The 12,593-nt window shown below is 44.1% G+C and overlaps 1 protein-coding gene across 1 annotated transcript in view; it reads right to left on the reverse strand.

The window, feature by feature from the left end:
* Positions 1 to 1,680: 1,680 nt before the first annotated feature.
* The window catches only part of LOC108157514, a 39,766-nt gene continuing 28,853 nt past the window's right edge, over positions 1,681 to 12,593 (reverse strand). The window contains exons 8-9 of the mRNA XM_017289614.2: positions 7,728 to 8,125; positions 1,681 to 6,235 (exon numbers count right to left, since the gene is read on the reverse strand). Coding sequence (XP_017145103.1) covers positions 6,048 to 6,235; positions 7,728 to 8,125 — 586 coding nt within the window. The 3' untranslated portion in view covers positions 1,681 to 6,047. The remainder of the gene's footprint in view (positions 6,236 to 7,727; positions 8,126 to 12,593) is intronic.

The following is a 12,593-nucleotide window of genomic DNA, read 5'->3' on the forward strand; positions in this document are numbered from 1 at the left end:
TGTCGCTGTCAAAAAGTTTTACTGCGCCTGTCGCTGTGGTTGCCTGCCGCTTCGTTCGGGTTCTGAGGGGCATGGTTCGGATTTGTTGCAAAAAGTGTTTATTGGTGTTCCCCATGAGCGAGTACTCGAGCCGGGCCACTCTATGAAAATTGAGTTGTTTTTGGGCAACATCGTCTACAGAGTGCAGCCCTCGGGGCAATACTAGCACTCCGACTGCTTTCCGCCTTCCGCCTTCTGCCTTTTGGCATTTGGCATCTCAATGTGTGCATGCCAAACAGACGCTTGACTGACTGTCGAAACTTCTTGGCACACATGCTGGGAGTTTCGGCTCATTAACCGTGCCACTCTCCGCTGGCTGACTGCTGCATATTAATTAGGCGACTTTTAGGCGCTGCCATGTATAATTAAGCAACGAACGAACCTCTTAACAAACCACATCCTGTTTGCGCTCTCCGTCTTCCTCTCCTGGCATGGCCATGGCTCATTAACAGTAAAAGCAAAGGCCAAAAGCAGTAGCTGTAGCAGCAGTAGGAGCAGCTGCCACTACCACTGCTGCTATGCGAAGCTTCCTACATCTTGGCTATATCCACTGCTAATTTAATATTTATACCTTAATCAAGAGAGACACAGGACAGAGCCAGAGCCAGGGCCAGAGACAGCAGCAAAGAACCCTTTTGATGGGGCCACAGAAAATCTGTTGATTCGTCGATATCCAGACTGGTCTGGCCTAACGATGCCCAGGCGTTAATTGCTCATTTCCATGCAACGTTGTCGTTTGGCCCCTGCTTCCAGCCTGACTCTCGGCTTGCTTGCCACACGAATTCGCAATCGATAGCGCGCATCTGTCACCAGACACACACCCATACACCCGCTCACCCCCACACTGATGTCCTCTTGTCCACGACTTGTGAGTGTGTTGTGTGTGTCTGTGTACAGGGCTTTGATTCCGTAATGAGCCAACCAGGACCGTTGCACCTTTGTGGCGTTGGGGGCATACAAACGAGTCGCAGAGGGAGAGAGACATCGCAGAAGAAGGAAAAAGAAAATACTCGACCATTGTGTCTTGGGCTTTGTTTGTGGCACCAGCCTCAGCCCCAGTCCCCGTCCCCCATTCCGATTTCGACTCTGGCGCTGTCTCTGGGGCGGATGTGTTTTACGGCCATGATACCCTTGATTCGCCATTTATTTCGTAGTTTATCCCTTCGTTGATTATTGCAGGACATTTACGCCCGCCCCTTTGGTAATTTTGCTGGGACTTTTGACCTTATGTGTCCTTACGTGGCCCGCCTTTGTTTACGCACTTACGCAGGACAGCAGTCCCGCCCCGGCTGCTGCTGTGGCTCCAACTCCGGCTCCGGCTCCGGCTGCTTCAATTTCCCTGCACATTTAAAAGGATTAAAAGGATATTCGTCAAGCAGAAAGTTACGCAAGTTTGTTTAACGCACTTGTGTGGTCCCGCACCGCAAAATCCTGTCTCCACCCCAGGGAGGAGTAGAGCCCTACTCTACCCTCTACCCTCCACACTCAACCCGATTTTTGTGGCACTCTCTGCGGCTGCCACTTCGTTGCGTGTTTTTCTACATTTGCCTTTTTGTGTGTGCTTTCGGCTTTTTGTTTGCCGGGTCCGCTTAAAGGGTTTTGGTTGGGGGTCTGTCCCAAAATGAAATGCCTTTGGCTTCTTGTTTTCAACATTTATTTTTTAGTTCGTTCTCTTTTTACCACAAATATTCGTACTCGTATTTCTGTATGTATATTTAATATGCTGTATATCTCTTCAGTGTAGTAGATTGGCCAAGCAGTAGGCGCCATAATTTGGGTTGAGTTGTAATTATATTTCTTGTTCTTGTTGTTCTTATGGTTTTTCGTATTTTTTACATTTAAATTTTACATTTAGTTTGTGCTTCACACAGCACAATCGCCTGCCTTCCTGCTCGGCAATGACTCGTATCTGTTAATGTTTAAATGTTAGTATTAGTACAATTATACACACAAATATTACGCGGTTACGATCGCGTATAATCTGCATATTGCCTTTCACAACAATTACAATTGCAACTGTCGCCTGCTATTCGTAGTGGTACTGGTATGTCTGTATCTATAAATAAATATGTTCGTTATTTTAATCAATTTTAATTTGTCTTTTTTCCTCATTGGTTTTTTTTGTTTGTCAGTTATCCGCACTCGGAGTAGCCTCGAATTATGCTATTTATCTAGACCTTTTCTTACAGTAAAATATTTTATACAATACAAAAAAGGTTAAGTCAAATAAAGTCGTACAACACGAGTATTGAATATGTCCATGTGTATAATATGTGCATGGGAATATATAAATGTTCGACAAACAATGGAAATAAAAACGTTAAAGCTTTTTGTGGTGTAAGTGTTTAAAATTAATAAATTATGCCATCATTTATAAATGTGTATATATATATATATATTTTTTATACACCCTTTGTGAGGTTTTTCTCCTCTCTTTTTGTATACATACATATTTTAAATATATATTTTGTATAATTTCTTGCAGCTTGTTCAATATGCAATGATATGTGTGACTGGAAGATTTTGATGCGAGTGAAATGATGTGAGGCGCAGACCCCGAACGAAACGAGTTGCTCTCTTTGTCTGACGATCTGGCATTATAATACTTTTGACTTATCAAAACACAACATTTTTAAATTTAATGTGTGTTTGCTGTGTGTGTGTTTCAGTTATTTCCATCGCCTCCAAATTGATTCAATTTTCAGCTTGAATTACTTTCACTGGTAGTAGCTCCCAAGGGAGAGGCCTCAAAGAAAAACAATAATTAAATGAAAAATACCATATGTTATTAATGAAGTATGTCGCTTGTCTCTCTCTTAGGTTACTGACACATGATATAGAGAAAATGTTACAACATTTATGATATGTTTTACGAATTGCTGCGACACTTAATGTACGTTAATTTGTTCTTTATAAATATCATCGTTTTTGTGTTACCTTTGCACTTGACACTTACATGAATGCTTTTTTTTTACATAAATACACACTTATATGCTGGATAGAGAGTGCCTGCATGGGACACATACATTAATTAGCAGACACCTGGATGATTGACACCTGGCCCATTACCAATTATGCATATTCATGCAGTTAGTATATGTTGAGACAACAGACTGAGACGACTGACTAGCGGACAACGCACAGCTTGCATATTTAACAGACAGATACATACACATATACACATGTAGAAAGAGAGAGTGCTGATTGGGGAGTGATAATGGGTACTGGGAGGTGCAAACTGCATATGTGTCAATGCGATGAGGTGCCGAGAGTTAAGATGTGTTTGCACTTGTTTATAGATTGGTGGGAAACATTTACGAGTGAGTATCAAACCCATAACAAACTGGGAGCCAGTTCCCTTGATAATCTTACACAAATCAAGCGAAATTATCCAGAATTGAATAGAGTCCTGATGATGGAAAATAGTTGATCATAGTGAGTGACATATTGAAACTTAAGAGAAACAACTTATCGTACGATCTTAAAGCATTATCATTTTTTGTGTATAAGTATTAATATTTAATCTCTCTTTTTTTTCGGTTTTCATTGGTTTTTTCTTTCACATACAGTAAACTTTGTATGCATACCTATTCATAATGTATAATTTATAAATGTAATTCATTTGTTCAGTTAATAATAGACAGCGTAGCATAGGAAGACGTCAATACCTGCATAAGACATTTTAGCCATATTTTTATATGTAATATGAACTTTGTTTTGTTTTGTTTTGTTTCTGTTTTTGTTATTATTACTTTACTTGATGTTACCGTTACCGTCGTCATAACTATAGTATATTTTCATTTATAAAAAATTGTTGTAGTTCTTTCAAGCAATATCCGGTTGCTGCACTCCCTCCCTCGGCCGCCACCAATGGACGTGAAACTACTCGTAATCGTATTCGTATTAGATCTACTTACTACAGTTCCGATCACTCTGAACAACCGTTTGGAAAGTGTTTCAACTGGGAAAAGAGTTGTTTTCTCTATCTTTTTCTGCAATTGTTTTTGTTTAACTGGTAATTGTCAATCGGTTTGTTTAGCTGATTTCGCTTAGGAGAACTTCTGCAGGCTAAATTCTATACACTAATATTATTTTGGGTTTTGGTTGCGTTTCGCCGTCGTCGATTTTGAAGTCAAAAATAGAAGCCTAATTACACACACAAAACAGATGCTCATGTATAGGTAGGGTATGTACTATGTATGTACATATATGTACGTACACGTATATATAATAGTATATAGGGGTATATGATATACAGACTAGTCCGCTAATTGCTTTACATTTATTTACTTTGCCGTGTTGTTTGTTATGTTACCGTTTCTGCTACCGGTTACTATCGTCTTGCTTTACATAGTTACATTGGTATGCTACTCGTATGTATGGATGTGTTTAATTTTGTCCTCTAGCAAATAGACACTTAAAGCGCGTTTGAAAAAGGGTTCTCCTAAATATACACACACGTAATGCATCCGTACTTGCTCTCAAGTACGGGCGCCTAGGATTCAACAAAAACGGAAACGGAAACGAAAACGATTGCAAACACAATTAATCGCAATGGCAAATATTTTCCTAACTACTCTCTAAACGATCCATTGCAACGATAACCATTTGTACACACAGAACTAAACGAGAATAAAGCCCGAAATGAATATAAATAAATAAGCGTCGTAATGTGTTGCGGCGGGGCCTGGGTCTGGGTCTGGGTATGAATCTGTTTCTGTTTCTGCCCGTGGATACCCATTAGCCCTGCCGGTCCAACCCATTCGGAGCTGACCCTTTTTGGAGGTCGACCACGCGCCGCAGACGCGCGCCCATTGCGACGCCATTTTCTTGTGTCTCGTTTTCCGTTTCCTTTGTTTCGTTTGTCTTTTTTTGGTTTTCTCAAAATGTTTTTAACACTGATTGTTTTTGTAAGCTTCTTGGTTTAACTGTCTAATTATTTTACATTTAAACGTTTAATTTTCTCTGGGTTTCTCGGGGTAGTCGTATTTAGCGGAATGTGGCTGGCGCTTAAATTCAATTTGCCTTAATCTTAGCCTAACCCTCAGTGGCCACATCCACATGCACATCCTTGACTAGCCGGAGCTACAAGCTACAAACACCATAAAAAATAACTCTCATTTCGCTAAATTGTTAATGTGCCTCTGGGGGATGGGGATCTGTTCATCTGTTTGCTGTTGCACTTGGATGATGCGATGCATTTTAGGTACAAGCTTCGTAGCGACTGCTTGGAAACGCCTAAAAACTTGGCTTCAATCGTTTTTCGTTTTTCGTTTGCTTGGATGGTGGATTTCTCAGGGGGCGGCATTCGCACAAACTTCTGGCAAGGCCGGCGATGGAAAATCACTGGGTGGAATGCCACACCCATTGTGCACTGACCTTGAAGAGCACAAAAACTTGATATTCTCAGTTGGATTAGCTGGCCGCCCGGTGGGTGCCGCTCTCCACAAAACTTATGTTCAATTAGCTATACAAAAATTTCTTTGCGCTACAAAAAATGCCCGTCGGCATCGGCTGCAATGGAATGGCTACCCACAGCCCGTGGTATCCGACTGCAACTTAATTACAAACATTTCTCTTTGGCATTGGTGCCCCACAAAAAAAACGAGGGGGAAAAATCAAGCCCCTCGACCATTTCAAATTACGATATCTACAAGTAAACTATTTAAATTGGCTGTCAAGGAGAGCAGCACAAAAATGGTACAAATTCTCCTCCAAATCCACTCGCTCTTCGTCGTGTCCCCCGTCTTTGTTGTAATTTGTTTTTGTGCTGTGCTAATTTTCCTGCTCGATCGAGCTCATGCACATGGAAATAAATTAAAATTTTGTGTACAATTTATAAAAACCCAACTTAGTTCTGCTGCTACTGCTGCTGCTTCTGCTGCTGCTGCTGCTCCTGTCCTTGATGCTGATGATGATGATGTGGGTGTCCTTTGTTTTGGCGTAACTATGCCTTAGTATGTCGGTGGTCTGCTTCTCTCCAGCTGCTGCTGCACATGCTGGGGCTCCTAGTAGCTCAGGGGCAGGGGCAGGAGCATGAGTAGCAGAATCTGCGCAAGAGACCACAGATGTGGCATTACGGACACGGACCCAGCCGAAGTCTCGTTCCCGTGTCCATTACCGTTGCCCAGTGCCGCCATACCGATGCTGGGCGCGGCCGTCGACGTGGAGGAGGCCAATTGTCGCTCAACCTCAACTGCAGAAATCCGGAAAAGAGAAGATAAATATAATATATATATATACTCGTATATATAGGGGCTTAGATTGTGATAAACAATGCGGGGATCAGGTGAAAAGAAATACCAGTGTCCTTGCTAGCGAGCTGCTAGGAGCTGCCGGTCAAGGCTGGCAGGGAAAATTAATTGAACAGACTAAAAGCCATTACGGCAGCGAGAATGAGTATATCCGACTGACAGGATGATTGCCCAAGCCGTAAAAAAGGGGAAATCAATTTGAAATAGCAGCGCTCCACTTGTGGGCTGAATAATTTAAATCGCGGAAAAGACCTTGAAACTGACTAGCAGCAAACCACAGCAAAGGTCGCCGATTAGACGAATGGAATTGAATGGAAATAGTCAGCCGCTAAAAAGTTTTGGCATAAACAAGGCGACGGCGACCAGCAGCTAACTGATGGTAGCCCCTTAGGGCATCATAAGAAACAATTACAATGTGGAGGAGCATTCTCGGCTGCGAAGTGGCCCAAACAAATGACGCACTTCACGCAACATAAATAACACGCATACGCCCCTTGGTTCAAGTGACAGTTTGGCAGCCACTTCGGCACTTTTGGGCGGCAAAGAGGTCGAAAGACAATGGAGTCGCCTCCGGCTAGATGCCAGGGACCACGGCCAACGACCGTTGTGAGTCATGGACCTGGTAATGTGTAAATTATTTCCTACAATCCTGGACAATTTACAACAGTGCCCGAGTCGAGGCAACGACTCGTCTGGAAGCAAGTGTTAACAACCGGCTTGTAGGCAAACACTGTCGGCAAATATATATAAATTAACCTTTGTTTGCCTTGTCTCTCTAGCGGTGGGGGTTACTCGAAATTAAACGTACATTCAGTGCACTTGTAGAAAATGTCAGTTTTCATGCACTTGGCTAAGAAGCTAAGACGGTTTTCCAAAAACCTCCCATTATTCTCAGTGTAGACTTACGCAAGAGACATGACACCGCACCTCCCTTTGCGTAGCTTATGAGCCCGGCCAAAAGCAGCTCGGCAAACTCCAATGCAAATAAGGACAACATTTCAAATCTGCCAGAAAGACGGAAGACAACGTTGACTTTTGTGTATATCTTTCTTGGCGGCTGCGGGAGACATCCTGACAGCCCGAGAAATAACAATGGGCATACCCCAAACGTACCCCTAACGAAACCCCAACACACATATATCCCATTATCATGCTAATTTATTTTGTGAAAATTCCATCCGTGATTCTCTTCTACATCTCATAATTTTCGTCGCGCGTGCCTCCCCCGAGTGAAAAGCGAGCATTTTTTGATGAGCTCACGGCTCGTCATTTTGCGGGACGAGAGTATGGCCCAACACCCAAAGCAAATATTATGCCTGCATAGCATTACATTACAGAATAAATAAACCGAATGTGCACACAGACAGAGACGCACAATTCATGCGAATCACGCATACGCCACATTACGCTGCGTTGCGTTGCGCCACCACTCACCTTTGACGGAGTACGTTTTGTAGTCGGCATACTGTTCGCCCTGGCCGACAGTCGCCGGTATCGTCGACAGACAGGTGATCTCCATGCGCCCATTGCTGCCCACATGCTCGTCGGTGATTTCCAGGTTCAGTTGGCTGATGCTAAACATGCCCTTCTCCTGCTGGGCGGCGGTCACAGCCGCTGCGGCTGCTGCCACGCCACTACCGCCGCCTGGATGGGAGAGCGGACGCTGGTAGCCGGCCGCCAGCTGATTCATGGGACCCGAATTCGGGGGTATGCCCAGCTCTTTGGCAATGTTGGGCGCCTGGGGGCCAAAGCCACCGCTGTTCAGGGTACTCCGGATGATGCCCAGGGCGTTCTCGTTGATGTGCCGCCGATACTTGCGGTTGCTGCTGTTCCTGCAATAAAAAAGGAGGGATTCGATTGAGTGTGGAGAGTTAGAGCCAGGGTTTAATGGGCGTGGGTCTGGGCCAATTTGCACACAAATAAAATCGTAAATATTTGCATTTTATGATTGATGTATAGCAACGTGAAAAGCAAATAAAAGACACATAAGAGAAGCCCACCACATTCCAGGCACGCACATCTGCCCAAAGGATCCCAGCCGAATGGATATGCGAGCTGTCATAATTTCCAGCAGAGCCCCAAATAATTGATAATCGAACGAGTTTCATAAATACAAATCTTATTCTCAAGTTCACAGACGTTCACTCCCTGGAAATGGCGAGCATTGTGTGCGGTTATTGATCGTTTGAAATAAACTTTTGCCGCTCAATGGGCGTGCTCTCTAATGATTCTCCTGCATTACTGGTTGATTAGCTTGCATTATTCAGGCGGCGGCAGCAGTTTCTGCTTGGCCCACGCACATTCTAACTCTAATTAGCTTTTACGACTTTGCTTCATATTTGATAAGAGGCCTGAACGGCATACAAATGAACCCGGTTCCGCTGGCTGTGGCAGGGAGAGGGCCTGATCTCCTTCCCTGTAATTACCTTGGGCTTCGCTGGGTTTAGGCCGCCACAGAGGCTGTGACGATGTGCGGCGTAGCGACATGTTGCTTTATTACAAATGCAAAATGACAGCGAAATTGCCTGAGCAAACTCACAAACACCCACACACATCACTCACATGGGTGCCGAGCCCCGTGCGTGCCCAGACACTTGAGCAAATAATGTGGATACCATACCATACCATAAAGTTTAATGCATCGAATGTGCTGGCAAACCAATTGTCAGATGTGTTGGTTTACGGCCCGAACCCCACTTTACGGGCCATCAGCACACAGCATTAGATTTTGTGGCAAACTCGTTTTCGAATGCCATTTGCAGGGCGCTTACTTCCGTCTCATTTAAACAATTATTTCATTTGCATATCACTTCGGTCTGCTCTTCCTTTCGCTCTGGCGTTGTGTTTGCCTTTGGCTCTGTGTCAGGCTCGCCTGCTTATGCAAATTGGAAAGTAAATGGCATAGAATTTTAGCAAAATTATATTTAAATATTACTTGGCTTAAAGTGCAGCAGCAGCAGCGGAACTAAGACCAAGAGCAAGAGCGGAATGAACTAAGGCAACGGATGCCGCAAGGAGTCCTGGAGATAAAGCAAGGTGTCAGCAAAAAGTTGCTTTTGTGTGCGAGTGTTTGCTTCTCTTTCAATCTTTCGGCAATGTGTGTGTGTGTATGGTGTGTATGCTATGAGGGTGTGTGCGCTTCCTCTGTGCTGGGAGAGCACTTGGTAACCAGAGAGAATATGGGCAAATGTCATGCAAATTGTGAGAGCATATGACGGCACATGGATGCGCTGCCAGCAAAATGGAGAATATCCCAATCGCATAATCATAAGGAGCACACAAAAATCGATTTCCATTATGCATTCTTTAAGGTTTTTTCAAATAAAATACGGTCTGAATTGCTGTTAAGAGTTCCCAGTGTGGCTTACAAGCCATGAATTCCTTGGCTTTCGTAAAGGGTATTCATTGCAAACTCTGGCACACAGCACGCACGAAACGCAAACAGCAGGAGTAGCAGCAGCAGCAGCAGCTTGGGAAAAACTTAAGCAACAGCAACAGTACGAGTACCAATAATAACGAAGAGATAGCCGGTAGCTTGGTAACTGGGAACGCAGTAACCAAACGACAGCTCGAGGCAACAGTAAGCCAGTTTAACTAGGGGAGCAAACAAATGCTGGGCAAAACTCAAAGCAAATGCACATCATCCGCATAAGCCTTCGACAGCTCTGGCTCTACGAAGATGACGACGAGGAGGAGGAGGTCCTCGCCTTGCCCGCACGGGGCTGATGACAGCAAGGATCCGAGACAGAGAGGCACCAGCTGCAGCCCCGGCATCATCAACGTAGAGCTCTTGTTACTGTTGATGTTGGTGCTGCTACTGTTGCTGCTGCTGTTGCTACAGTTGTCTTAATAAAATTCCTTATGCAGCGCACTTTTCGCAGGAAGAGCCAGCTAGCACCGGTAGCGACAACAAGGAACGCAAGGCAGCAACATGAAAGCTGGCAGGACGAGGCAAGAAACAACAGCATCAGCACCCGTGGCAGGAAGCTCAAGTTCAAAACATAACAAACTTGCCAAGCAATTCAAATCAGACGGAAATGCGGCCCCCGGTGTACAGTATACAGTCGTGGAATATTCTTAGACGAAAATGTGTTCCGAAGTTATGAAACTGCTGTCTGGCATGACACTTTAAATTCCACTCAACTAAGGAAAAGAAACTACCAAATGTCTTAACTCTCCACTGACATGCAAAACAGCCTTTGGGGCGCCCGGGCCCTGGGTGATAATTTGAGAAATAGGCTTAATTAATTGATAAGTCATGTAGTTTCTTTGGGGCTGCTGCTGGAGTGGTATTGGCATATTTATTTGTCTCTGGGCCACAGAAACCGCAGACTAATTTAGTTTGAAAACGCAAGCAAACCCCCGAAGGCAGAAAAACCTTTTAGCTATTTATGATGGACACGGCAGAGCGGGAAGAGCACGAAATAGTATTTCCAATACTGGAACAGAGGAGAAAGCATTCCGCTCTGTGCTCCATCGTTCCACTTAGCAGGAACAAGGAAAGCAACTTAGGTGGGCGCAAGGGCTGCGTGCAGGACCATGAATTTCTTATACGGGTGTACACAGAAAGAGGTCTTGAAATCGGAAATCGGAAACCGGAACTTGGGCGAACCGCAACTTGGCAGCACCAACTCGAAACAACAGCAAAAACAGAACAGAGGCAGCAGGATCCTAACCAGACACCAGACACACAGATTACCAGCTCAACTTTTTGCTAGGCTAACTTTGCAAAAGCCCAAAACTGTTGGCCAAAATCAAAGCTTAACCCGGGGGGCAAGAACCGAACCCTGACTCCCCTCTCTGCTAAATTACATGGCACAACGCATGCAAATTTTCGCTGGCAAGTAGTTGCCTGGGGCCAGCTAATTTGTATTAACTATTCAGGGGTGTAAAATGTTTCGTCATCTGGGACGGGAACGGGAACCAGGCCAAAGTCGGATCGGATGCGCGCGCACAAAAGTATGCCATGAAATGGCTTTAAAACTGGGTTAGAAGCGACGCGTCGCATTGCGTGGCACAAACACCGACACAGCCGCAACAAAGAAACTACCGCCACTGACAACGGCAACGCGTGTGAAATTATAACTGACAGCGAAGCTCCTTTTGTCGTCTCTGACTCGCTGTGGCATGCGGCCCATTGAATAATTTATGCACTATAAAGTGCCACAGCCCCTGGCCATGCCTCTACGCTACGTTACGATACGTTTCCTGCCATGGCAGGTACGAGGACTCGAACAAGTCAAAAAATGCCAGAGAGAACGAGAGACAGGAGACTCGACGCGATGGTATGTTTGGTATTGTGATGTAAATGCATTTAAAACGGACGTTTTTCGCGTGCGAGCGTCAGTGCTGTTTGCGTGTTGCCCTTGGCAAACCTCATTTAGATGGCCATAGAAGTGTATTAATTGCATGCGTGTCACTCCGACCACTCGCAGATGGGGCATGCAGCTAATTAGAGGTAGACTGTGAGGTCAAACCGAATGGAAAATGCTGTTCATTATTGGAGAATTCCATCGTTTAACACAACCAATTAGGAGCAACAATTCGATAAATTAAGTTTAAATCAAATTATAGCAAAATATTTTGGTATTCATACACTCACTCTCCGGAATGTATTCTCTTTGCACATGTTGCACGCGACATGCAGACATTGAAGTTGTACCGCCGCAGGGTACTGAGCCGGGTAATTGCCGTAATTGGCCATTTATCGTCAATCACAGAGAGTTGCATGTTCATGTTTGACTTGAAAAATGCATATTTCCGTAATTAACTTGATTGCATTTCTATTGGCAGCGCTTCCAGGCTTTCAGGCTTCTTGGCAACAGACAGAAACGTGTCAGAGATTAAGTTCAATGCCGCAAGAGAGTACAGTGCTTATCTTAACAGTTTGAGGTGAACTGGAGCTACTGCTTTATTTTACATGACATGACATTTCACTCCAGTGGCGCCACTACTGATATCAGCGGAAACTACGTGATCTGTTGCTCTCATTCAAAAGCTCGTTGATATTTTTACATATAATTTATGCATCGAATCGCCGAATTTTAAGTGGAAAGATTCGTCTAAAGACGCAGATACTCGTGTCAAAATACAAAAAAGTACAAAAGTAATAATAAAATAATACAAAGTACAGAAGGTAACATCCCCAGCGGCTTATAGCTCCATAGCTCCACTCCATCACTTATCGCTTTTTTTTTCAAAATAATATTTATAACTTATATTCTCACTTGAACACATCTAATTGCGAAATCAATGGAATAAATCAGTCATATCTCAAATGCCACCATAAATGTTATCATA

This window comes from Drosophila miranda, chromosome 2 (genome assembly GCF_003369915.1).
Source record: "Drosophila miranda strain MSH22 chromosome 2, D.miranda_PacBio2.1, whole genome shotgun sequence".
NCBI classification, from domain to species: Eukaryota; Metazoa; Arthropoda; class Insecta; order Diptera; family Drosophilidae; genus Drosophila; species Drosophila miranda.